Source organism: Oryx dammah, unplaced genomic scaffold, assembly GCF_014754425.2.
Source record: "Oryx dammah isolate SB20612 unplaced genomic scaffold, SCBI_Odam_1.1 HiC_scaffold_27, whole genome shotgun sequence".
NCBI lineage: Eukaryota > Metazoa > Chordata > Mammalia > Artiodactyla > Bovidae > Oryx > Oryx dammah.
The window spans coordinates 130,359,365-130,386,573 of NW_024070211.1; the positions used below are offsets into that span (position 1 = coordinate 130,359,365).

Genomic DNA, 27,209 nt, shown 5'->3' on the forward strand with positions numbered 1-27,209 from the left:
GGTATATAAATTATATCTCAATAAAAGTTATTAAAAATATGTAAAAGAGGAAATAAAAAAATACAGAAAGCATCTGGCTCTTAGGGTCAGCTAAAAATACCTGTCTCACTGCAAGTGTCTTCAAAATTCTACATCCATTCTGTCATTTTTGCATAGGATCCTTCTTTCAGTTGGACCAAAAAAAAAAAAAAAGTAATTTAAACATTGTACTTCTCTTAACTCTGGAGTAATAATCACATACAGAAAAATGTAAGATCCTATGTCTTTTCTTGATGCCATTCTGGGGGTCTTAACTGTTTCACATGTCTAGATATCAAATATTCCAAACCTCTTAAAACCTAAAATTTCTTAAATTTCTAGAGTAAAAAAAAAAGTCATGAATTCAAATACTGTCCTAAATGTCAGATGGATACTCTCTTGTAATCCAGCCCTGAGTATTATTAGTTTGCAAAGCAATTTTTGTGATATATGTTTTAAAACCTTTAAAAAATAATATAGAATGATGTGATTATTCAAACATGGCCACCTACACTACATCTCACCCACATATGTTGGTGTCAAACAGTCCAATTTGCTAGCAACAGTGAGCTTTTACGAGGCAGCCTGTGGAAGCAGGAACACAACAAAGCTTCCCTTGTGCTCCCCAGCTGCACGCCCACGGTGGCATGAGGCACAGAACCCATGCCAACCACCTGAGAAGGGCAGAACCCCTTTACTCAATGCAGATGAGAGACGGGAGATGTCTTATTCTTTATGCTGCTACTCCTCATGGCCCCCCAAAGCAAGAGAGTCCAAATTTGATTCTTAAAGAGAATCAGTTCAACAACATCTGAACCCTTGGGTGGTGGTGCCACGTCCAGATCTTTCCTCAGACCTATGTTTTGGCCTCTTTTCCTCAGGGTCAAAGCTCACAATCAGTCCCTCACTTCACTCCAGAATTAACATCATGAACCAAGAAAAAGATTTGTTCTCTATAAGGAAGAACACAAATCTGTTTTGTAGGAAATTGTTATATATAATTACACAATTTTAAAAAATAGGCCAGTAAACTTGAGGTTAAATTTCAACATACAAAGAAATACAAAAAGTAGTTCAACAATTTCAACACAACACAAAAAATTTAGAAAAGTAATTCTAACCTCTAATCTTTAATATATGTCTATAAAAGTCCTGCCAAAACTTTAAAATATAACCTTAGGAAATGTTTCTCTTTATTGAAGTGATCAGTTACTTGGGTATTATTAAAAAGTAAAAAAACAGGTCAGCAATATTGTAAGACCCAAGGCTGTGGAGAGATGGCCCCTCAGCTTGCTTCTAGAAGTCTCCTCTACCTGAATCACAGGAAAGAGTAGGGCTGGAATTCTAGTCCCAGGGCTGCCTCTAAAAATTTCTGTGGTCTTGGATAATTTATTTAACTTTTCCAAGTCTCCATTCCTCCACCATCAGCATTTTCTAAACATTCTGTCCAAGGAATATTCTGTCCAAGAAACAGAAGGGTTCTGTTTTCAAATTTAGTCAGAGACTGCTACACACCATTTCCCCTCTTCAGGAGGTTCACACAACAGGCCTTAGCATTACTTAAGGCTCTGAGAAGTCCTGCAGTACGTTTGTCTAATCATGTATCCATCTTGGTTGACCTCAGGACCCCTTACCTGCTAACACGGTAGCATCCTGTGGACTACACTTTGGAAAACATTGGTCTAGCATATCCCAGGTCTCTTCCAGCCCTTACACTGATAACACACAGGAAGAGCAATGCACTATTTTGTTGCAGGTTCTGGGGTTTAAGAGACGCTTTAATGCCCTGGAGTTGACAAGGAACTTATTCACATTAATTGGACCTTTGAAGATCAACACGATTCCCTTGTTCCTAACAAGAGTCTTCATTCAAGCAAAGTGACAATGACCGTCACACGATCTCAGGGGCCACCTACAGGACAATACACAGAACTGACTAAGAAGGATCACTTATCTTCAATAAAGTTTAGCTTTCCTTTCCCGTATGGTTCGATGTTTCTCTGTGGCGAATGCTTTGGCCACTGTTCCTTGGAACAGTTCTGCATCTCTGCGCATGCCTACTTCCTTGTCCAGGATGAAGTCACTGTGCAGGCAGACTGTCAGGAGTCCTCAGGTTAAAGAGCTGCTCTTCCAAGAAGGCGCCCCCAAGGCCATATTGTTCCTCATGGAGCCTCACTTCTTCAGGCGACAAGTGGCTTCCTCCCAGAACAAAGTCTGCAAACCTAGTATTTATTTTAAATAAAGTTAATGTTATCACAGAAAGCTTTATTTGGAAGATATCATGTTCCCTGGCTGCTTATCCCCCTTAATTAAATTTGGCTTTGCATCAGTAGAGGATGGCATTTGCACAGTGGGTGTGAAAACAAGAATGGCTATGTGCTCCTCCAGACGCTCAGGGAAGGATCAGGAAGCAGGCAGACTTGGAGGCACCAGGTGCGACTAAACAGACCCACTCCAGTTTTCTAATTCCTTTTCTCTCTTATTAAATGTATTATTTATTCACTACTTTAGTGTCTTTCCCCCTTCGATTTTTAATTTGAGGGCACTGCTGTTTGGATAAAGCAATGAAGAAGGAAAAACAGTAAAGAAAAGAGGCTGGGGCAGAGATTTCTTTCTTGGTGAACTTTATAAATGAGTTTCCACCCGTAAAGCATGAGAAGCAAATGACGCATCCCATTCTGTCTCCCTTCTCCTATGAGTGGTCTTTATGGCCTTCCCTATATAATACATCAGATCAACATTTACTCCGACCCTGGCAGTTCTATGGTGCAATGCAGAGCACTGAAACAAAAGAAGCTTGATAGCTTCCATGTCATGTTACCCGGGAAGCTGTGTTTCTAGCCTTAAGCACCTGATCCAAACTGTCATGTTACTTCCGGGGTAACGCCACCCCAGCTCTGATGTGGGCAGCGGGGCAAGGCTTACTTTTTCGGCTCCTGGAGCCTGGAGACCGCCAGCCAGGAGGGGAAGCCGGGGCTGCGGCAGGCCTGGCGGAGCTCCTCCAGGGCGCAGGTTGTGGCGGCATCAGCTTGCTCCCTGTACTCGTCTTCAGTAAGAAACTTCACCACCAGCTTCTCTGATGTAAACCATTTCTTCATTTTCCTAAAACAGGCAGCATTTGGTTGCCAGATTCCTGGCCATATCTGGTTGCTCAATTCAACTCTTAAGATTTATAAAAATACATTTCTTAGAAAGTAATAATTCTTAACTTCCTCTATATCATACTATACTTATTTCTCTTGTAATCCCAATTGAGGTTTATAGAACGAGTAATTTGGGCCTAACTGTACATTCCCCCTCTTCCTGGACCAGCTGAAATAATGTCCTAAGGCAGTGAGGATCCTTTTTGGGGGGCTGTGGCAGCTTCATGGCAGCCCATGGGGTCTCACTTAGCTGTGGCATGTGGGATCTAGCTCCCCAACCAGGGACTGAGCCTGGGCCTCCTGCATTGGCAGTGCAAAAGCCTTAGACAACTGGATCACCAAGAAGTCCTAAGCATCAATCTCTGATAGAGACATAACTGTATTTTTCTTCCTCGGTGATTTCAAATCAGGCAATTTAAAACCTGGCTTCTTTTTGCCTGCCCTGCTGATTTTCTTGGGCACCAACAGCAGCAAACCTTTGAAATGACCTTTTATGGAGACCCAGCAGAATCACTTGCCACCGAGTCTAAACAGAGAAGCTGGGAAGATCTGCGGGGTATGGCCTCCACCTAGTGGTGGAGACGCTGACTAACCTCAGAAGAAGTAAACACACTTCCCCTGAGTACAAGGGTCATGTACACACAGTAATTCATAATATTAAAATCATTTTTCTTTTGCTACATATAGAGGGGGCTCACGATCGGAACTTTTTTCCAACCAAAACAGTCCTAAAGAGAAGAATCTCATAAAGAATGGTAATAATGAAGAGGTTTTAACACGTATATTTATCAGTGAGTTTTAAAAAAATGTTTTAGGTGGTTTAAAATTTAACCAAAGATTCCCAAATACAAATGAGCAACACAGTCACCAGGAGGTGTTTTAACGTATGTTTGTTTTCTTGAGGTTTGGGGCCTGAAAATCTTTAAACTTTTGCAGCTCGTGGTTGATAAGCTGGATTAGAGAACCACTGACATTATTTCCTCCTCCTTTTCTGAACACCTAGTCTGGTCTCCATGGAGGAAAATGCCCGAGCTCGGAGCACAAGACGGGGACACGGTTTCAGCTGTGAGGTTTACCCACTGTGTGAGCCGGGCAGCTCCTTCACCGTTTTTCTGAGCCTCACTCCGCCCACATGGAAAAAAAGTTAAAGCAACATCGTCTACCTCGGGAGGGCACTAGACAGATGAAAAATATTACTTTGTATCGAATGCTTAGCACAGCGAACAGCCTACAGTAAGTGTTCAACAGAGATAAAATAACCATATATTATCAAAATGTATTCAAACAGCTCTTTGTAAACTAGACAGTACTATACATTCAAAGCATTATTTCTTTGGCTTATTGTTTACCCTGTGAGTTCCTCTTTTATTTCCTAATCCTTCAAATCATTACTCACCAGCACTATGAAAAGTTGAGGAAGTTACGGTACATTTTGATCGTTAGGTCTGTATTAGGAGAACGCACAGCAAACGCATAAGAGCATCACTGTGCAGGTAAGAGAACACACTCGGCTCTCGGCAGGGTGGCGGATGTTGGCCAGGAAAGTGGAAGGAATTCTCTTGGGCTCCTCAGGCCACAAGCCAGACAAGGGATGCGAGGCCTCAAGGGTGTGCAGCGGCCAGTCCCCTCCTGGCAGAGGGATCCCTGAGAGCCCCAGTCACCGTCTGCCTCTGAGACAAGGCAGAGAGAAGCAGCTGGCAGCAGCCTTGCCAGCATCCTCTGCAGAGAGGCCCTGCCCTGCCTCTGGTGCCTCTTTAACCCTGTGACGTCACCACCCGTGGAGTCAGCAGATCCATAAACTATCAGCTGTCACAGTCTCCTCCTCACAGTCAAGTTCACCTCGTGAACACTCACTAACTCCCTCTTCTAGCCTTGCTCTCACTGCCCTGCTCCAGGCCCTGCTCACCTCTTGCCTGGACCACTGTGACGTCTGATGACTGGTCTCCCGCCCCCAAACCTGCCCTTAACCTCCACCCTCTGCACCCGAAGACAGACGGGCCCCATCGCACCGCCCAGTGAGTGACTGTGGCTTCTGCTTGGATTCTGGCTTGTTGATTGTGTTTTTATTTTCATATTAGTTAGTTGCCAACATTTAAAAATCGTAAGACTTGACATTCGATCCATGTTCCCAGCTTTTCTAGAAAATGAGGTGATCTGGCAAGGCCCATATTCCCAAATGGCAATCATCAGCTCCAGCTGAGTGGTAACCGACCCCATTTCTCTGGGGCAGTGTTGCAGACTTTGCACAATCCTCACCAGTGCCTTCCCTCTGCTCGGAATCCTTCACTCAGTACCTCCTGGGGCCCCAAGCATTTGATTTCTAACTCCTGTCCGGGCAACAGTCAGAGTGCATTGCCTGAAATGCAGAAAGGGCAGTGCCTCCACCATGTACAGGATCAGATTAGATTCTCGAGCACTGCCTGCGAGGCCTCCACATCCTGGTGGACACCCACCTCACTCGCCTGCTCTGGGATGGTAGCAAACGGGGCTTTCTCCCTTTCAGGAAGGCCTTTCCTACATTTATTCATCTGGCTGTTTTGATTCATTAGGATTTAGCCCATGAGTCTCTTTTCCAGGAACTTTCCTGAACTTTTCCAACATGCTACACTTTCTGGCTGGGTTTCCCCAACGGCTCAGTGGTAAGGAATCTGCCTGCGTCACAGGAGACCTGGGTTCAATTCCTGGGTTGGGAAGATCCCCTGGAGGAAGAAATGGCAACCCTCTCCAGTATTCTTGTCTGGAGAATCCCCATGGACAGAGAAGCCTGGCAGGCTACAGTCCATAGGATCACAAACAGTTGGACACAACTGAGTGACTAAGCAAGCATACTTCCTGGGCAGGCCTATCTGAACACTTGCACTAGCAACAATATGCCTGTGTCTCAACGAGCACACCGCCAGGGTAGGGGCCACTCCTTCACCTGCGTACCTGGCACAAAACAGGGGCTCAGACTCCATGGCTGAAGGACATTTAAGCCTTATCTTAAAACCTAAGAAAAAAGAAAGCCCTGATTATATAAATTATAACTTTCAACAATTTGTTACTCAATTCTGTTCCCTCGTATCTTGTAAGCACAACAAATAGCCCCAAAGCAGTCCTTGGGCCCCAAAGAAAGGAAATGTAGAATGAAAGTAGAACTGTTAGGTGACGCCATGCCCAAGTAATTTGTCACTGATTTTAGTGAATTCTGGGTGAGCCGTCATTACCTGGTCATCGGTGGCTCTGGAAGATTAACGACGGCTAGCAATGGAGGTTGGATCAGGCACTTACATTCTCTAACCACCCCCTTCTCAGAGGGAAATCTGAGATCTCCAGATCAAGTGGAGTGAATTGTGATATCAAATAAGACATGTCCAAAAAATTCCCCCAAAGAATAAATAAAACCAGAGCGCAAAACATCAAACTTATGATGGAGGAAAGAAAAGAGGCCACACACCTCCCGACACAGGCGAGTGCGCTCGGCAGATAGCACCGACTCCCGGACGACAGGATGAGGAGCAGGGCGGCCGTGCAGGCGAACTGGGGCGCGGACACCCCCAAGTACACCAGCAGCAGGGACAGGAGCCGCAGCAGCCATGCCAGGAGCACCACGCTCCTCTCCTCCACCAGGGGCCCGTGCTTGTAGCAGACAGCAAAGCTGACACAGCCAACTGTCAAGACGTAGCCTGTAAGAGCAGAAAGATGTACGATAACCTAACGCCAAATTTGCAAAGTTACGGGGAAAACCTGGCAGAGTCGCGACTTAGAGCTAAGAACATATCAGAACACCTGCATTTTTCTTTCCCCAGTGAAGCTGAAAAATGCATGTAGGGCTAGTTATTCCTCCCCTGTGAGTGCTGGGTGGCCTCTGCAGTACTTAAGGATGTATAATAATACATTATTATAAGTATACCTGTTTTCTGGCCCAGAGTTGTAGAGGACAGATGTTATCACAGCTGCTTTGGTCAGGAATAAGCCTTAGTGTACGTCATAGTCTGCCACAAAACCCATTTTTACTTTTCTAATCACTAAATCAAAGTGTGGTTTCACAGGGAAGGGATATCACCCTTGCATTCTGGTGCTCGGCTTCTGTGCTCTGAACAGAGGAACAAGTGGTGCGCCAAGGTCGAGAGCACATCACCTCTTAGGTATTCAGTGAGCATTTCATTTGTATCTAAGCAAGTCTCCAGACCCAATTTCCAGCTTATGTAAGATACAGGAGAGAAACAAGTTAAATTATACCACAAAGGAATAATCAGAGAAACCTAGAAAGTGGAGCATTGCTGCAGGGCAACTAACTTGGTCTCTTCAGCATATCACTGAGATGGGGGAAAAAAACCCCAAACCAGAAACCTGTTATGGATGAAATGAGACTTATGGGACACAATATATGCAAGATGTGATTCTGGACTATATCTGACCTTATAAAACCAAACATCAGGGATGTTTAGGAAACCTGAACATGGCCTAGGTAACAGATAATCTTATGTAACTATTAATTTTTCAAGACTTAGTAATTGAACTATAGAGGAAAATGTTCTTGCCTTATAGAAAAATTAAGTCAAGTATTTAAAGAAACACACCATAGCACCAGTAATTTACTTTGAAAATACTTCACTATAAAAAGAAAAATGGACTAAAAACATAAAAGCTTCAAGTGAAACAAAAATCGATTGCTTTTGCTTTGGGTGGGTGTACTTATATGAGAAATTCGGCACTAAGAGGTTAGGAGAAAATGGATTCTCCCATTCTCTGTTATTTTCCAATTAAAACACTCTAAAAAGTTGATATTTTTGTTCTTTTAAATGACAAGAACAAGTCTCTCTGTTTCTAAAAGTCAAGTTTTCATTGGTCATTTATATTTACAATTTCTTACCTTTTGTAATAAATACCCTGAAAAAGAAAGAGTCACATTTTAGAGCAATTTTTTCATTACAATTTAGAGGTGGTTAGAGCTTAACTGCAATTTAAAAGCATATGCAGTCAAAAAGGGCAAGTGCTGTTTTGTTCTTTTGATCACCAGAGCAGAAAACTAGGAAGAATGTCAAAGAGAAATAGTCTAAAATGATATCTAACGAACTGAAACCACCGACTGTGGGAATAAAATATTATTTTTAACAGTTCTTCTCCTTAGTTCACAATGAAAATCTGAATGCTGGAGCGTATGTCAAGAGGAGGCCCCTGGCTGTACTTTTCAGCTTTACCAATAACAGACTGTATTTTTTAAATCTTTACCTACCTAATACACACATTCTGCTTTCATACCACAGTCTCTTCAGCTCTTCCATCAGCTGCCCCAGAATATACACTGAAGCAAACCAACAACCAAGCATTAGAGCCCAAAAGGTGCTATACTGTGTGTGGAAGAAAATAAATCACATGGTTTTTGGTTCATTCACTCTCATAAAAGTAGAAGTAAACAAACAAAACCCTTTCTATTTGAAATCTGTATATCAAACTACATTGAAGTCAAGACAAGACACTCTTCTCAAGTCTCACTAAAGGTATGGTCCATGCACCAGCAGCTTCAATGTCATTAGGAATCTGGTGGTAACTAAGATTCTCAGGCCCACAGCAGACTCCTGAGTCAGAGACTGCACTTCAACAGGACCCCAGGTGATTTGCATGTACGTTACAGTTGGAGAAACATTGTTCTAAAGAATAAATTTATCTCAAAATAATGCTGGTGTTGTAGGCTTTCATCAGAGTAAACCCACCGTTAGCATCCTGAACGAATACATAAGTATTCTCAACTAAGTGCAGGCCATTCTTTTATGGAAGGTGTTTTGGGGGAACTAATAATGATGAAGAAACCCCCAGGTGTGGCAACACTGTTGTTCAAGGCCCTGATGGTTCAGCATCATGACATTCCTCAACTATGCCAAGAGAAATTTTCATTCAGCATAGGATGAGTCCCTATCACTCATAAAAAAGATGCACTACCTAGAAGATAAAAGGGTCTCAAAAAAAGTATGGCCAAAAGGTAATACTGAAACCTACACACTGTAGCAAATGAAAACAGAATCTCTAAGAAAAGACACGATTTAAGCCAGTTTATACAATGCAGAAATTAGGAACTGTCATAATAAACATGAATTAATTTTAATCAATTTTTCATGTTTATGAGATCATGATTTCCATTTTTTAATTCATCTGTACCTGATATACCTACCTTAGGAATGAACTTTTTCACCAGCAACAGGACAAAGACTAATGTCATTAGAACACCTAGCACAGTCCCCGAAGAGTAAAAGAAAAGAGGGCTTCTGTCAAGACAAGCAGAAAAAGGTCATTTAAATGCCAAGTCACACTTTCAATATTAGAAACGTTGAATTCAACAGAAGCCATAAAGAATACTAAGAGGAAAAACTAAGATGGCAGCTTTAATTATAGCCCATACTCTTAAAAAGTGAAATCTCTACTTGAAATTTATGGTAAATAGCTTCCCACTGACTCAGAACAGAATGTCTGAGTTATCTTCTGTGTTCAGAATCTGGTCCAAGAGTAATTACTGGAGCACCTATCATGCGGCAGGCACTTGTCTGAGAGCTTTACATGCATTCACAATAGCCCTGTATAGGAACTACGTGTATGCTCAATTGCTCAGACATGTCCAACTCTTTTGTGATCCCATGGACTGTAGCCTGCCAGGATTTTCCAGGCAAGAATACTGGAGTGGGGTGCCATTTCCTACTCCGTGTGCAATATCTATCCATGTCTCAGTTTTAAGTGGGAGGAAACCCAGGCGCCAAGAAGTTAAAGTCCTTCCTCAAGTCAGTATCTGCCAGTTGGAAGGATTCAGGCTTGCAGCCCAGCTCCTCTGAATCCAAGCTTCACTCTTCAGGTTATGCAAGCAACATATAGTTTATTAAGACCATGGAGGACATTAAATACACACTGTTAAGCTCTAACAAAAAGCTCAAAAATAAACAATGTTCAGAATAGCAAGTCAAGAAGTAAAATATTACTGAAAAGAAATTTTTCGAAAAAGAAATTATAAGAAACAAAGCATCCGGATAATATGTTAAATTCAACCTTTTGTATCAGAATCACAAATCTAGGAGGTGGTACAAATATAAGAGAGAAAGGCATGGCATGAGAAAACCTGAGTATGAATTTCAGCCCTGGCAAGACTAGTCTTGTGATGATGGATGTTGGTTTTCTCATCCATAAAATGAGAATAATAATCCAGAGCTCACACAGTTGTTAAGACCAATTAAAATAACGTATACTGATACAAAATAATGCATGTGAAAGCACCGTGTAACCGGAACATACCATGTTATACAAATAACTCTCACTGGTTTTAAAAACCTTTTCAAAACTATCTTGAGACCTTTTGTTGGCAAAACCTAAAGCAGGAACTACAACTAGTATGGAAACGTTTAGCACAAGGTCGAACGCGTCCAACTCTTCTTTTTTCCTTCCCGCTATGCCCTGTGGCTTATGCCATCTCAGTTCCTTGACCAGGGACTGAACCCGGGCCCTTGGCAGTGGAAGCCCAGAGTCCTAACCACTGGACCACCAGGGAATCCTCCTGTTCTACCCTTTAAGACTCACGAAATTAAGACTGTAAAAATGAATACTTACTGACTCAAGGTCTCTGCGTAAAAGAAGAGGAAGATGCCCACCACAAACACAAAGACGAGCTTGAAATCCACAACTGGAGCAAAAAAAAAAACAAAACAAAAACACAGACACACAACAAACAAGGATTCTGTGTCAATGCAGTTAGTGAAAGACCGGCAACTTACTGAAATGTCACTCCAGAAAAGCTGAACCAGAAAATCACGTATAATAAAAACAGACTTACTGTTCTGTTTCACATGTATTGTATAGATAAATAGCTTCCTGGCTGGCTTCACAGAGAAACAGACAGTCTGTCCGTATGGATGGATGATTATGGTTGTATCATTAGACTCCTCTGGTGTCCAAAAGTTATGAATCATACATCTGATGATGGAGAGAATGGTTTCTGGATACTGGCAATTATACCTTTCTGTGATATATACAACACTGAACGGGCCTGGACTGGTAATTTTCACCTATGAAACGAGAATCAACAAATTTTCAAACAGAGAAGTTAAAACTTCTTATCAGCTTCTCAAAATTATGAGCAAAGGAATAAACAGAGCCCAGAACTGGCTGAGTAAAGAACACTCAGTGTACTTGGTCACGTTCTGATCCCAGGGATGGACCTGGATTTCTGGTTTAGCCAACACATACGGGAGCACAGACACTTCTGAGAGTGGATGCTTCTTCCTGAGTTGTGGTTGATTTAATGCCCTCTTCTAACAGGTTACTGTGACCAAAGGCCGCATGAAAACAGATGAGAGAAAATAATGGGCACCAACTACTGGGTTATAAACCTCATGAGAAGAGGATCTGTCTCTCCACCGTTCCCACTGTGACTGAGAAAAAACATTTCTATCTTCCGGGCCAGCTGAGCATATGCAATTCAGGCTTCTGTCTCCAAGTCCTCTGAAGAGGGACCCGACCCCAGGTCCTACTCAACTCCTGCAGCAAAGAGCCATCTAGAATGCCGAGCAGAGGCCAACAGCCCAGGGACCATTAAACGACACTCTGCTGCTGCCTTTATCCTTCTCTTCTTTGTCCAAGGAGAGGGCGAGCCTGAAAAGGGGAGAGCACCAGCCCTGAATCTCCGGCATCAGGTGGCATCACCCACGATCTGTCTACCTACACCCCAAACCTCTGGGGACTTCAGCTCCTGGCTCACCGTTGCTCTCCAAATACTACTTCCTGCTATAAGTCTCTGGGATTAAATTTACACAATACACACATCCTGTCCTTCCAATATTCTGGCCTCTTGGTTCCCCGAACTTCTCCCCTCTTACAGCTCCTGTTCTCCACACCCCTCAGGTAATCACTCTCGCGGCCACGGGCTAGATCCTGTCAGTCCCAAACTGCAGCCCCAAATACAGGCTGCATGAAATGTACCCCACTAGATAACCGCCACCTATCTTTCCAGCGTGCCCTGCTGACTCCCAGCTGCCAGCAAGCATGGACCCCAGCACTGATCACGCCTCTCTGCCCTCCTCCGCACCCTGGATGGCCTCAGCCCCTTCTTTTCCCGCTGAGTTCCACGATCAATCGTGAAACATTCCCTCACATGCATCCTCGTCTGTGCCCCTCGTGCTCTGTCACACTCCCTCGCAAAATTCAACCCTCCACCTTTCCCACTTCTGCATCTGCACCACTGTGTTGGAAAACCAGCAGTGCTCTCTCTTCAAACCCGTGTCTGGGAACCTGAAGTGGGACCAGAGGGCTGCCTGCCGTCACACCACACACTCCTGTCCGGTCACTCTTCCCTTCTCTCCAACCCCGACCTCACAGCTCTCCGTCCTCAATACCCCAGTAACTCCTCCCCTCCTCACTCTTGGCTGAGAATCCTTCCAACTTCACAGAGAATGGAAGAGATCGAAGAGAACCCGGACGGGCTCCTATCCCCATATCTCCCCACCTGTCAGCGCCTGCAGGGAAGTGCTCTGCTTCTGGCTTGTACATTTCAGAGGAAATTTCTACCACAAGGAGACTGACATACTCCATTCTAAAGATAAGCTCCCAACCTGTGCCCTGGATCCGAACCAATCGGCTGCTCAAGGACATCCCACCAGAACCTCTTCCCACTTTACTAGACCATTCCGATCAGCTTACAGACATGCCAGCATTTTTCTCATTAAAAGAAAAAATATATATACACACATATATATATACTGACTTCCTTTTACCCTCTTCCCACTTTACTAGACCATTCCCATCAGCTTACAGACATGCCAGTATTTTTCTCATTAAAAAAAATATATACACACACATATATATATACTGATTCCTTTTACCCTCCAGCTATCACCCCTTTTCCTCGCTTCCTTTTACTGAAATAAAATTTTTCTGCATTCTCCAGTTCCTCTCCCCTCTTTCTGTCTTTAGCCGCTTCAGTCAGGCTTTCGTTCCCAACAGGCTGCCCCTGACAAGGTCACCAGAGACCTCCATGTTGCTAAACTGGATGGTCAACGCACTCCCTGTCATCCTATCTGACCCATCAACAGAGTCCGGCAGGGCTGGGCCCTCCCCACCTCCTCCCTGTCGCACTTCCTGGCGCTCCCAGGGTACCTCCTCAACCTGCTCTTCCTTCTCTCTCCTCTGGTGCACCCCGCACCCTCTCCACCCCCCAACCTCTTGATAGCAAACTGACCCAGTTTGTCACTGGTCCTTTCCTTTTCTCTATCTAAATTCACTGCTTAGCCTCATGGCTTTTAAATATGTCTCACTGCTGCTTTTGCAAAAAGAAACCCAGGAAAGATAACAAACCTGATTCCCTGCATGTATCGAGTGGGAAAGGGTTAGAGGGATGAGATGGAGGGACACTTCTCTGAGAACATCTTTGTGTAGTTTTGACTTTCGGGCCTTTAATATTGTACCTTTTTAATATTGTACACACTAAAAAAAATGACAATAAAATCAACTAGGATGAGGAAAAATTCTGAAATGGTAACAAATAGGAACAAATGTATTCCAAATGAAATATAACCAGATTTGAGGGAGATGGGTGGGAATGCATGAACCCAAGTAACTTCTGAGCACGGTATTTAGATTTGTAAGCCCATTAGTATTTAGATGGTGCAAACTATGAGGATGAAACACTGTAAACAAATGCTGAGTTCTTGTTACTAAGTTTGCTTTTCACAACAGTATGGCTTAGCAACTCTGAAATTACTCTAGGAATAGAAAAATCAATATATTGAGGACAATGGGAACCTGGTTTCTCACAATCCAAGAAGAGAGTTACAGAGATGGAAAGGCTGAAGACTCTACAATCCAGTGGTACTGGAGAGATAAGAATGCATGGTTTTTGCCAGACAGGAAGGAAGGAAGGAAAGAACAGTTATGTGTACTGGAGTAGGGATGTGTATGTGTGTGCACACACATTTGACAATGATACCCAGTAGTAATGAACACACCTAACATTTAAGGCTCCTGAGAAAATGTATGACTCCAGAGCTACGTCTAAGAAATCACAGGGTAAGCCTGGGAACATCTTATTTGCCAGAAGGTAAAGAAGTGCTCAAATAATGATAAACATAAGGTAAAAGTCATAGGAGCTAGTTTGAAGGGGCTCTTACTGGCCAAATCCAGGACAATATGAATATGAAAATAAACAACACAAGGAATGAACTGTAGTCCAGTGAATGAACTGGCAATCCATGAGACTATATGGATCCAAATAAAACTGGAGAGGTAAATTCTTCCTTACAGAAGAATGCCAATCACCATTTGATAAACACTGTGATGATAACTGATTTAAGCAAGCATCATCAATGGATAATAAAACTAGAGGGTGAAAGTTTGATGAGCAGCAGAATATATTCTGAGAGAGAGGGGTATACCAGACCACCTGACCTGCCTCTTGAGAACTCTGTATGCAGGTCAGGAAGCAACAGTTAGAACTGGACATGGAACAACAGACTGGTTCCAAATAGGAAAAGGAGTACGTCAAGGCTATGTATTGTCACCCTGCTTATTTAACTTCTATGCAGAGTACATCATGAGAAACGCTGGACTAGAAGAAACACAAGCTGGAATCAAGATTGCCAGGAGAAATATCAATAACCTCTGATATGCAGATGACACCACCCTTATGGCAGAAAGTGAAGAGGAACTAAAAAGCCTCTTGATGAAAGTGAAGAGGAGAGCGAAAAAGTTGGCTTAAAGCTCAACATTCAGAAAACGAAGATCATGGCATCCGGTCCCATCACTTCATGGGAAATAGATGGGGAAACAGAATATATACCTAGTCTCAAATTATCCCCTCAAAATATTCATTCATCACAGAGGTGAAAATAGTCATTTTGTAGGAGTAAAACTGCAAACTGATAAACACCACCTTAAGTAAGTGACCAAAAGTGAAAGCGAAAGTGAAGTCACTCAGTCATGTCTGACTCTTTGCGGTCCCATGGACTGTAGCCTAGCAGGCTCCTCCATCCATGGAATTTTCCAGGCAAGAATACTGGAGTGAGTTGCCATTTCCTTCTCCAGGGGATCTTCCCGACCCACGGATCGAACCCGGGTCTCCTGCATTGCAGGCAGATGCTTTACCCTCTAAGCCACCAGGGACCAGAGTGGTATACATTATCAGGAACGGTACAAAGCAGCATCACGTGCCCACTGACGAAGATGATTTCCCAGCTCTGCCCCAGCTGAGAACACGCTTTCCTCAGATTTCCTGCTGGCTGACTCACATCACTGAACTCGTACTCAAACTTCACCTTTCCGATGAGAACTCCCCCAAGCGCTCTTTTCAATGCTGCACCTTGCCCCTGCTTCTGTCATTCTACTTATCTTTCTCTACATTTTCTTTCTTCATAGCCCTTACCAGTTTTATAATTTTCTCCTCTTTTACACATACGGCTAGCCCTGCCCTACCGCCCCAGCTACCCCATTCCCAAGAGTGTTAACATCACAGGAGCAGAGATCCATTCTGTTCACTTATGGACCCTGAGAGCTTAGAATAATTCCTGGCACTTCAGTTCAGTCGCATCTGACTCTGCGACCCATGGACTGCAGCATGCCAGGCCTCCCTGTCCATCACCAACTCCCAGACTTTACTCAAACTCATGTTCATTGAGTCGGTGATGCCATTCAACTATCTCATCCTCTGTCGTCCCCTTCTCCTCCTGCCCTCAATCTTTCCCAGCATCAGGGTCTTTTCAAATGAGTCAGCTCTTCGCATCAGGTGGCCAAGGTATTGGAGTTTCAGCTTCAGCATCAGTCCTTCCAATGAACATTCAGGACTGATTTCCTTTACGATTGACTGGTTGGATCTCCCTGCAGTCCAAGGGACTCTCACGAGTCTTCTCCAACATCACAGTTCAAAAGCATCAATTCTTCAGTGCTCAACTTTCTTTACAGTCCACCTCTCACATCCATACATAACTACTCGATAAACCATAGCTTTGACTAGACAGACCATTGTTGGCAAAGTAATGTCTCTGCTTTTTAATATGTTGTCTAGGTTGATCATAACTTTCCTTCCAAGGAGTAAGTGTCTTTTAATTTCATGGCTGCAGTCACCATCTGCAGCAATTTTGGAGCCCAAAAAATAAAGTCAGTCACTGTTTCCCCATCTATTTACAATGAAGTGATGGGACCGGATGTCATGATCTTAGTTTTCTGAATGTTGAGCTTTAAGCCAACTTTTTCACTCTCCTCTTTCACTTTCATCAAGAGGCTTTTTAGCTCCTCTTCACTTTCTGCCATAAGGGTGGTGTCATCTGCATATCTGAGGTTATTGATATTTCTCCTGGCAATCTTGATTCCAGCTTGTGCTTCCTCCAGGCCAGCATTTCTCATGATGTACTCTGCATAGAAGTTAAATAAGCAGGGTGACAATATACAGCCTTGACGTACTCCTTTTCCTATTTGGAACCAGTCTGTTGTTCCATGTCCAGTTCTAACTGTTGCTTCCTTATCTGCATACAGAGTTCTCAAGAGGCAGGTCAGGTGGTCTGGTATTCCCAGCTCTTTAAGAATTTTCCACAGTTTGTTGTGATCCACATAGTCAAAGGCTTTGGCATAGTCAATGAAGCAGAAATAGATGTTTTTCTGGAACTCTCTTGCTTTTTCCATGATCCAGCGGATGTTGGCAATTTGATCTCTGGTTCCTCTGCCTTTTCTAAATCCAGCTTGAACATCTGGAAGTTCACAGTTCATGTATTGCTCAAGCCTGGCTTGGAGAATTTTGAGCATTACTTTACTAGCGTGTGAGATGAGTGCAATTGTGTGGTAGTTTGAGCATTCTTTGGCATTGCCTTTCTTTGGAACTGGAATGTGGCCACTGCTGAGTTTTCCAAATTCGCTGACAATATATTGAGTGCAGCACTTTCACAGCATCATCTTTTAGAATTTGAAACAGCGCCACTGGAATTCCATCACCTGCACTAGCTGTGTTCGTAGTGATGCTTTCTGAGGCCCACTTGACTCTGCACTCCAGGATGACTATCTTGACCATATGTGAGATCATAGGTAACTTCAGAATTTTTGTAATACACATAGACAGGTTTGAGGCAGCAATTATTTTGAAAGCATGTGAGAGGATGTTGTCCTGAGCCACGTCTAAACAACAAGCTTGCTGCATCATACAGTATATTTACTTGGAGTGGATGAAGAAGGGCTGATGCAAAGTACAGAGAGTTTATGCTTCTACCACATCCCTCTGCTTGAACTGTCGTGGGATTCCCCAGGCAGCTTTCCTACTGGCAATAGCTCTGTGTCATATAAAAGCTCTATGTCTACTTCTACTCTTGAAATAGTACCTTTAAAGTCTCTGCTCCTAAGACATAATTTGAAAGTAAGCTCTTACCTGCACAGTTGACCATATATACTTCCATTTCACTTGGGCATTTTGATTGTAGCAGTAACAGTCTGACAGAGAAGCATTAATTAAATCCATCTCCTTCAAAGCTTTACACCTAGAAACTGAGAGATGGAAAAGAGAATATATTTCCTAAATATATTATTGCCCAAAATCTTTCTTTTTCATCCACAGGGTTAATGATGGCTGGTTTTATACTTTATGAACATTAAATTCTTCTAGGCAGTAATTATAGTCCTTCAGTCTTTCCAGCCTAGCAGGAGACAAAAATATTACAATCTAATATGAATAGTCATATGATAGATGGAAGGACGGTAAGAGCAAGGAGAACAGGCACATCTTCAGTCTTGAAGGAGAGGGCAAGGACTTACTGAGAGGCTTCCCGGAGAGGAGGAAATGTGAGTGGACCACTGATTACAGTTGGAGGCAGTGACCTAGAAGTCAGCGGGTGGGGGTGACAAGTGCGCAGAGATCCACGGAGATGAGGGAAACGATGGAAGTGGTCTAGCCATTCTCGAGGATGGAATGCAGGGAATACACGAGGGCATTTTAACACCTGCAGCTAGAGAGCTACGCAGCAGTTATCATTACAGTGAGTAACACGGACTTCTGGCTGAAAGCAGAGCACTGAGGGATTTCAGGCAAACAAAGTTTCAGCAGGGAGCTGCTGACATGCCAGAGGGTTTAACTGAGAAGAGTTCAGTGAAGACGTGGCCAGGCGTTCCCAGGCGCTGACAACAACAGAAAGCCTTCAACCTTCCTAGGCCTGAGATGCCAAAGGGGGGCCCGCTGTCACTGGCGGTGCTAGACCTGAGAGGACAGCAATCCAAGGGACACAGACACTGCCAGGACTCCAGGGGCAGCCCTCTCCTGCCCCCACCCCCGACCAGTCTCTCATCGGCCAGACCCAGTGGGAAGCCAGAGGGCGGAGAAGCCCGCAGAGGCCAGCTCCCTGGCACTGCGCAGGGGAGAGGCAGGGAATGGACCTGCGGAGACAGAAAACACAGGCCTGTCTTGGAAAGAGCATTCTGGAAGCCATGTGCAATGTCAGAGGGGAAGAGCAGGGCAAGTGGAGCTGTGGGGGCTCCCGAAGCAATCTGAGTAAGAAATGAGCCAAGCAGGAGGGAGAAAGAGCAGATCAAAGAACACCTAGGAAGTGGAATCCACAGACAGAAATTTAGAGGCAACCTGATGGCTCTGGTGAGCGGAGAGACGGTGAGGCCCTTTATCCACATATGGAATACCAGAGAAGAAGCAAGTCTGTCCAGTGAAAAGGGAATGAGTTCAGTTCTAGATGTACTGAGGCTTGGTTGATGCGACTAGGTAAAGATGACAGGTCTGGAGCACAGGAGAAGTCTGGCTCAAAACAGGTGCAGTATGTACATATGAGTGTGTTGTAGGTAATATGCAATATATAGTATGTAATATATAACACAGCGAAACACAGTAAAACAGAAGACAAGTGCGGCATTACAGATGGCAGACGACTGTAGAAAATGCCACAACCAAATTATAAAGTAATGGGGTTCATTCTACTCTGCAGCTGCTGCTACTGAATTCAAATAAAGGGAGATGAAAGTCAAAAGCCAGTCCTTGACCCAGGACAGGGTACCACTACATCTGTCAAATATGGAACGTCAACAGGGCACACAGAGAAACTACAGGCCAACCCCCGACTCCTCTAAGGAGGGTGTGATCAGCTGTTTCTCCAGGAAGATCTGAAATGAAGCCAGAACCGCCTGCTACACCAAAGCTGGGGAAGGACAGGGGGACCGTTAATGACTAGTGAGGAACCGCATGGAATCGGTCAGCCAGAGCGGAGATCTTTCTGCTGGGAGTCTCCAATAAAAGAGGGGATCCCTGCCTGTCACTGCAGAGGGAGCACACGTGGAGGCGGGGGAGAGGCAGGTGACGAGTGGTCTGCAGACCCCAGCAGACCAGACCACCACGAGAACGTGAACTCCAGCCTGTTCCTCCCTCAGGGTTGCTCCTCAAGCCACGTGTGCCCACTGCAGGGGCTCTTCTTGTGGTCCTTCCAGGGTCCTTCCTCTCAGAGAGTTCCACTACTTCACAGGTCAGATCAGTTCACACAAGTATAGGAACTGATGGCTAGTGGGCTTGTTAGTGGGCAGAGGAAATGTGCTGTGGAGCCTGAGCTTCACAAGCAAGCGTTACCTTCCACTGAGGCTTTTTTTCATTTTGGTCCTAAGACTGTCTCCTAAATCATTTGATATTTGTAACTCCTCAGCTAAGAGCAAGATGATGCAATCTGGGTACAGTGCAATAGCTTGACTTTAGGAGTAAATGTTCCTGTCGTGCAGACGGTGGCTTCATGCACTTGGATGAATGTAAAGGACTGCGAGCTGGTTGGCTCCCAGAACCACCTCAATTCCCCGCCACAACCTATCCTCTTACCAGCACATGGACCTTTTAGAAACATCAAACAGAGCACATCGTTTACCTGCTCAACCACCCCCTCCCCAAATGACTTCTCAAAGCAAAAGCTGCTCTCCTTTCCTGGGACCCAGGCACCTCTAGCCTTCCCTCCGGCCTTATTGGTCAACCTGTCCTCAGGACGCTGAGCTGCCCCCACCTCAAGCTTTCCTGCATGCATGTTTCCTCCGCTTGCAACTGCTTTCCCCAGATCTTGGCAGAGTTTCTCCTTCCAATAGATAGCATTTGTGTGCTGAAACGTCCCCTTCTCAGCAAGGCCTTCTCGGACCCCGCTGTCTAAAACGGCACACTCCAACCCCTCCCTTCTTACTCTGCTTTCTTCTCTTCATATTACATAGTTTTTAGTTGACACTCTCCCTTCATGAAGTTCGGGACACGGCATTTTCATTACTGTAGCCCCACATTTAAGTACTCGCCTTTTACACGTGTGCTCTCATTGCAGAGGACTGGTGGGTTATTTTGGAGAAGGCAATGGCACCCCACTCCAGTACTCTTGCCTGGATTTGGACATGCAGAGTTGACCTAGTGAAGGCAAGGCCCTCTCGCTGTATCTCACTGTGCGTGCTGTTTGCTGAACCCATGGCAGGCAAGACACGAGCAGGGAAGCTGGAAGAAAACTCGAGGAGCCAGGGGAACTGCAGACACACTGTCTTCTCTCCTCTCGTGGTTGACCCAGCGGACACAGACATAGCGCAGCCAACGCAGCCACAAGGTCGTCTCCAGGTGGAGCTTCTATGTGCTCATAGAACAAAAGCAGCCCAGGGCCAAGCGGGTAGCTTGTGATGTGAACGTGCACCACTTTAAGTGATCTCAGCGGTCACATCATCACTATTTACAAAACGAGGCACAAGACAGCCTGACGACGCCATCTTGGCCAACTTGCTCTTTCCCTGCAACGGCCCGTCTTCACAAGGGCCTGGCCAGTGCTGGCACCGTAAGAGGGGGTGCTCTCCAGGCTCCCCTTGAAGCAACCTGATGCTGGACACCTGTCCAGCCTGCACCAGGGCCATCCCCCCGCACAGAACCTGCAGGCTCCACTGCCCCTTCCCTACCCCAGCATCCGTGTGCCCTGAACTACAGGGTGAGGGCACGAACCCTGAACACCCCTCGAGCTGGGAACCATCTTCTCTCTCCTCACCAGGCAGAGGGCAGCGGCAGACAAGAGGTAGGAATCCGCTTGCCGTCGTTGTGCTCGACACGGTGCGTCAGTGCATTCTGTGGAAGGGACCTCCCAGCTGGAGGACGAGCACTCGCTCTCATGTCACCTGGCCTTCAACCAGATTAAGGAAAGCACAGATAGAGGCAGGCTGCCCTGATTTTTGACAGCTACAGATCCACTGCTAAGAGCATGTTGCAAACAGCGTGTCCCCTGGAATTCTCCAGAGCAACGTCTGGCCTTGGAGGTGAGACTCACGTTGAACTCACACGGAACAGGAGACATCACAGATGAGGCGCTGGCATTTCATCATGACTTCATGAACATCATGATTTCGTGACGTTCTCGGGCTGCTCTCACTGTTTCCACCTGTCTCCTGAGGTGCCTGCATCTCAGTCAACCCACACAAGAATTCCTAACTACCTAAGGAGCTAGAAACTCAAGCCGCAAGAAACCGCAACCCTAGCTCCAAGGGAGTTCACTCCGAGGAGTCTTAAGTCATGGACTAGCTGGACCAGAGTAAGACAGTAACTTTGACAACCAAGGTTCTTAACACAGCTGGCCTACTGTCTTCCTAGAGGGAACCAGATCTTTTCATTTTAGATGATTTATAAAGGTCATGTCTTTCCTAGGCCTCAGCTCCTTTCAGTTATCTTCTTCTAGAGACATTTCATTAGGCAGTTTCTACTTCCTCTACCTCCACCGGGGTGGGGACGGGGGACAAAAACTGTAGCCAGCTTGACTGATTAGCTGAACTTTGTCACCTGTTCAAGCCCTGACACTGAAGGCTATGAGGCTGCGGGCACGTCTGCAGGTGTCATTTATTCATGCAGCCTCGGTCGTTGCCCATTCATTCAGGTAACATTGGAACTTCCTGGTGGTAGATCGGGCAAAAGGAAATATATCACAATAACAGCAACATCTCCTTACAAGGCAATCCAGAAAACAAAAGGGAACTTCCAGGGATTCATACAAACGTCAAAACAATCATTCACTGGGTCAGAAGAGAGTAACATCTGCCCAGAAAGAGCCGCTGCTGCCCCCGGAGCTAAAACACATCTCCTTCCCAGGGGGTGTCCCCCAACCCCCGTAACCTGGGTACTCACTTCCTCAAGCCTGATTCAAGTCAGGAGACTGGTCTGCAAGTGTGGGCCGGCCCATCTCTGCCTCAGTTCCCAAGCACCTGGGAGTATTTGCAGGACCGACCCCAAGTGCCATCCTTACTATGACGACCCAGCAAGGCCACCACCGAGCACAGCCCTCCTTAACCACCTGCAGTCCTCAGCAGGCTCTCCTGAACCTTTCAATAACCCCGACTTCTAGAGAACAGTGGGCTTTTGGCCAGCGTGCCCAAACTGCTATGACAAAGCTCAGTTGTTTACCAAAGGATGTGAGTCAGGGTTCCCGTTACCACTGAGATTCCTTAGTTCATTTAAAATACCACTCAATTTGAAAATATTTAATCTAATGTTAGGACTACATATCATATATAAAAGAGATCGCTTCACATCAGTTGCTTCAACCAATAAATTTAAAATTACTCTTTTGTACTACTTTTGTCATTTATTAGTTTTCCTAAAAGTATAAGGATATAATTAAAGAGTTTAGTCATAAACTAAACTTACCTTTTAAGGTAAAAATATTCAGTCAAATCTTCAAAAAAGGGCAGACAGTACTTAAACCTACTTATAGAATATGCTAAAAATAAAAAGCACAAACACTCTTCAGGTGTTTGCAGATTTTAAACAATCTCCAACGTAAAAGTATTTCAGCAATGTTCCTTCTGAAAATTTAACCTTACATGCCCTTATGGGAAAAAATATCTTCAGATGAAATTATGATAGAATAATAAAATCACTTATTAAACCAGGCTGCCACTTTCCCCATCTGGCCTATATGACTGCTTTTCTTTTGGGATAAGGAAAGGGAGGGAGACGAGTTAAAAAGCAATAAATTTGAACTCCTGAGAGTTCGCAGGGCAGAAGGATTTTGGGGGCTATTATTTTGTAAGTTCAAATTCAAACTAATTAGCAGGTAGTATCAAAGTTACAAAGGAACTTCTCTATTAACCGTACTTGTTGTTTTTCTAACCTGGCTTGAATATGAATCTTGATCTTCATTTCTCCAAGAAGGTGCGTAGAGAATGAAACAAACTGTCACATACGAATGCACACTCCGGTCTGATTTTAACTTCGAGTACTGATTTTCTTCCCCGAGGATGAATTTGAAAGCTGTGGTTTCAAATGGCCTATCACTATGGTTCAATCCTGGGAATTCACTGCAGCGGCCTGAACTACCCCTAAGGACCTTGCCTGCTAGTTCCAAACTCCTGGTGACTTTTGGTTTGAAGGTTCTCTTCCTCTCAGCCAGACAACTATCTGCCCCTCCTGTATCAATTGCCACTGACTTTCCTCCAAATGGGGAGCCAGAAAAGCTGTTCTGGCCTCAGTCTGGATGTTCTCCATTCCATGGAACGGGGTGTGGGGGTGTGTGTGGGTATGTGTGGGTGGGTGTGTGGGTGGGTGTGGGTGTGTGTGGGTGTGTGGTTGGGGGAGTGGGGGTGTGGGGGTGGATGGGGTGTGTGTGTGTGTTTATTGAAGACAGATTTCTAGAACAGGAAGTATCATCTCTCATTATAGCTGGGCCCTATTTTGAAAACGAAGTACTAGCTGAAACCTGGAAAACAACAGGCTCATTGAGGCAGATAAAAGTAAAGAAAAGGTAGCGCACACAGTGTATGAGAGTCTGCCTGTCAATGAGGAGATGTGGGTTCAACCCCTGGTCCAGGAAGGTTCCACATGCCTCGGAGTAACTAAGCCTGTGTGCCACAGCCGCGGAGCCCGCTTTCTAGAGCCCACGAGCTACAGAAGCCTAGGCATCCTAGAACCCGCGCTCCACAACAAAAAAAGCCTTCACAATGAGAAGCCTGCACACCTCAACGAAGAGTAGCATCCACTCATCACAACTAGAGAAAAGCCTGAGCAGTAACAAAGACCCAGCAAAGCCAAAAAAAAAAAAGAAAAATATTCCCTTAAAAAGAGAAAACGGTAAGGAAAATATTGGAGAACCTTCAGCAACAGAAGATTTTGTTTTACTGATGAGAAAACTATGGCCCTTAAAGATTATCTGCCTGGACCAAGGTAATTCTACAAGTGAGTGGCTGAATGTAACGACAGAAAAAGAAATCAAAGTTCTGGATGCTGGTCCAGGCTATTTGTAATGTTCTAGCTGCTGCCATGCTCCGAAACTCTTTCTTAGACAGATCTGTGCTTTATTTTTTTCATCAGTATATAGTGGTTACCTCTCTTACTACCAACCCCTCTTCTGTAAAATACGTATATAAATGGTTTCCACCCTATAGGGCTACTATGGGTATTAAATAAGATAATGCAATCAAAGCACTTTTAACACTGCCCAATACAAAGTAAACACTTGACAAACTTCTATTCAATGAAAACTGATCTAGAATAGCCCCCCCAAGTACCTCACTGTGATTAGCAGGAGTTGGCAGCTCCAGCTGAAAATCTGGTAACTGCCTTCATTCATAGACAATCCGGATTTTACCAGAAGGGGGCAGCTTTCCCCACCTATAAGCCCACAGCTGGTCGCCTCCCTTGCAACCGAAGGTGGGCAAAAAGATGAAGGGAAGTTAGTGGACAGTGAGTCCAGGAAATCTTTTAAAGGATTTAATGGGGAAAATTAATGAAATAGAAATGTTAAGCTCGTAGCAGAACTGAAGTTAGAACTCTTGCCCTGCCCGGAGTCAGGATCTTGAGTGCGCGCCACAGATAGCCTACACCAGCAGCAGCAGCAGCTACCATTTCCTGTTTCTTCTGGACCAGGGACTGTGCACACGTTATACATCACGACAATCCTGTGAAATATTATTATCCGTGTTTTACACGGGACCAGTAGTGGCCTGACCGACTCGAGGTCACGGAACTAGTCAGGGTAGCAGAATTTCAGTGTACTTCTAAAGCTAAGCTTTTACCATCCCTGAGTCCAAAGTTGCAGCTAGATAGGATAAGATTTTTCGACCTAAATTGATACATACAAATGTCCTGTGCTGAAAGTCTGGAGACAAGGATCACTTGTAACAATGACTTGTCCTCATGTCCTTGGACAAATCAAAACTTCTCTGGGCTTTGGTTGCTTCTGTAAAACCTGGGGACTGGGCCAGAATGAACTTTGCAGCTGCTTCTAATCCTAAAATCCAGTCCCCGGCAGAGTCCAGGCCGCGCTCGCGGAGGGAGCCTGAAACCTGGCAGGGAGACGCCGCCCGCGCCCGGCTCCGCGCCGCCGGGGCGGGGAGAGCCTGGGTCCCCGCCGGGCCGGGGCGTGGGCGTGGGCGGGACGAAGAGGGCGGAAGGGCGACAGGAGGCCGGAGAGCGGGGGCGCGCGCCCGCAGCCCCTGCCCGCGGTTACCTGAGACGGCTGCCGCCTCCTCCTCCCCGCGCTCGGCGCCCGCGGGCTGCGCGGCCAGAGGCGGCAGCCAGAGCAGCAGCCAGCAGGTCTCGGGGGGCAGCCTCATGCCGCTCGAGGGTCAGCCGCGCGCGGCCCCGGGAGGAGGGGTTCCTCGGCCGAGAGTAGCGGCAATGGCGCGGCGCGGCCTGCGCGCGGGAAGCGCGGAGGTCCCGCCTCCCCCGGCGGAGGAAGGGTGCGGCCGCCCCCGGGCTCCGCCCCGTCTCACGCTGGAGGCTCCTGGGCCCGCTCTAACCCTGGAGGGTGCGAGCCGGAAGGGACCGTCTGTGAATTGTGCGGAAACCTGCCCTGACCCCCGACTGCGGGGTTCTAGGGCTCAGTTTTCAGAGTTCCTTGCGTGACAACCCAGGAAGGCTAAGGCCCATCAGTTCAGTTCAGTCGCTCCGTGTCTGACTGTGACCGCATGGACTGCAGCGCGCCAGGCTTCCTGTCCATCTCCAACTCTTGGAGCTTGCTCAAACGCCTGTCCATCCAGTTGGTGATACCATCCAACCATCTCATCCTTTGTCGTCCCCTTCTGCTGTCAATCTTCAGCAACCCCCTTACTTATTAAAAAAAATAGTAAAAGTAAAAATCAATTCATTTTCCTTTTTGTTTATAACAATAACAAATTGGCCATTTGGTTGCTTAAATAGACTGACTTCTCACATTTCAGTACAAAGAGCATGTAAAACAGTTTCTCGGAGAAGACTCTTTGAGAGTCCCTTGGACTGCAAGGAGAGCCAACCAGTCCCTCCTAAAGGAGATCAGTTCTGGGTGTTCATTGGAAGGACTGATGCTGAAGCTGAAACTCCAATACTTTGGGCCACTTGATGCGAAGAGCTGATTCATTTGAAAAGACCCTGATGCTAGGAAAAATTGAAGGCCGGGGGAGAAGGGGACGACAGAGGATGAGATGGCTGGATGGCATCGCCAACTCAATGGACATGAGTTTGGGTGAACTCCAGGAATTGGTGATGGACAGGGAGGCCTGGCGTGCCGCGATTCATGGGGTCGCAAAGAGTCGGACACGACTGAGCGACTGAACTGAAAACATTCTCTCATCAATATAACATACCGCTTGAAATTAGCTTGTGTGTGTGTGTGTGTGTGTGTGTGTGTGTGTGTGTGTGTGTGTAAAAAGATACAGAGAACAGATTAGTGGTTGCTGGAGAAGAGGTGGGGAGACGAGGGAACTGGGTGAAGGCAGTCAAAAGGTGCAAACCTCCAGTTATAAGTTCTGAGGATGTAATGGTGACTAAAGTTAACAGTACTGTAACCTATATTTGAGAACTGCTGACAGCAGATCTTAGAAGTTATCATTTAAACAAAAGCGTGCAACTGTGAGGAAGTGGATGTTAAATAAATTGATATTTACAATATATACATATATCAAATCCCTATGTTGTACCCCTAAAACAAGCACAATGTTATATGTCAATCATATCTCAATAAAACTGGAAAAATATCGAGTGGTTTTAATAGCAATAATGAGTAGAGAACTCCTAGTCTGAAATACCATTAAACTGTACTTTTTTTTTTTTTTAAGGCACAGATCCTCTTCAGGCCTTGGAAACCCACTAATATGATTCAGTATTTCACACTAAAC

At 45.3% G+C, this 27,209-nt stretch overlaps 1 protein-coding gene across 2 annotated transcripts; it reads right to left on the reverse strand.

Moving 5' to 3' along the window:
• Positions 1-999: 999 nt before the first annotated feature.
• NEMP2 (nuclear envelope integral membrane protein 2) lies at positions 1,000-25,783 on the reverse strand. 2 transcript variants are annotated; one of them, XM_040227843.1, is made up of 9 exons: positions 25,565-25,783; positions 17,518-17,633; positions 10,954-11,185; positions 10,731-10,803; positions 9,313-9,406; positions 8,380-8,494; positions 6,598-6,826; positions 2,944-3,120; positions 1,000-2,240 (listed from the first exon to the last, which is right to left on the reverse strand). In XM_040227843.1, exons 1-9 carry the CDS (start codon positions 25,668-25,670, stop codon positions 2,099-2,101), a joined length of 1,284 nt encoding a protein of 427 aa, XP_040083777.1. In that variant the 5' UTR covers positions 25,671-25,783; the 3' UTR covers positions 1,000-2,098. The 2 variants fall into 2 exon arrangements, with proteins under 2 accessions (XP_040083777.1, XP_040083778.1); XM_040227844.1 differs by lacking the exon at positions 25,565-25,783 and adding an exon at positions 21,122-23,640.
• Between the last annotated feature and the right edge of the window lie 1,426 nt (positions 25,784-27,209).

What these genes read in the sequence shown, in the direction of transcription:
- NEMP2 (XM_040227843.1), bottom strand. Translation starts at nt 25,670, where the DNA reads ATGAGGCTGCCCCCCGAGACCTGCTGGCTGCTGCTCTGGCTGCCGCCT. An exon ending in ATATATGGTCAACTGTGCAG is followed by an intron (nt 11,186 to 17,517) that starts GTAAGAGCTTAC and finishes CTCGTTTCATAG; the next exon opens with GTGAAAATTACCAGTCCAGG. An exon ending in TGAAAAAGTTCATTCCTAAG is followed by an intron (nt 8,495 to 9,312) that starts GTAGGTATATCA and finishes TTCCACACACAG; the next exon opens with TATAGCACCTTTTGGGCTCT.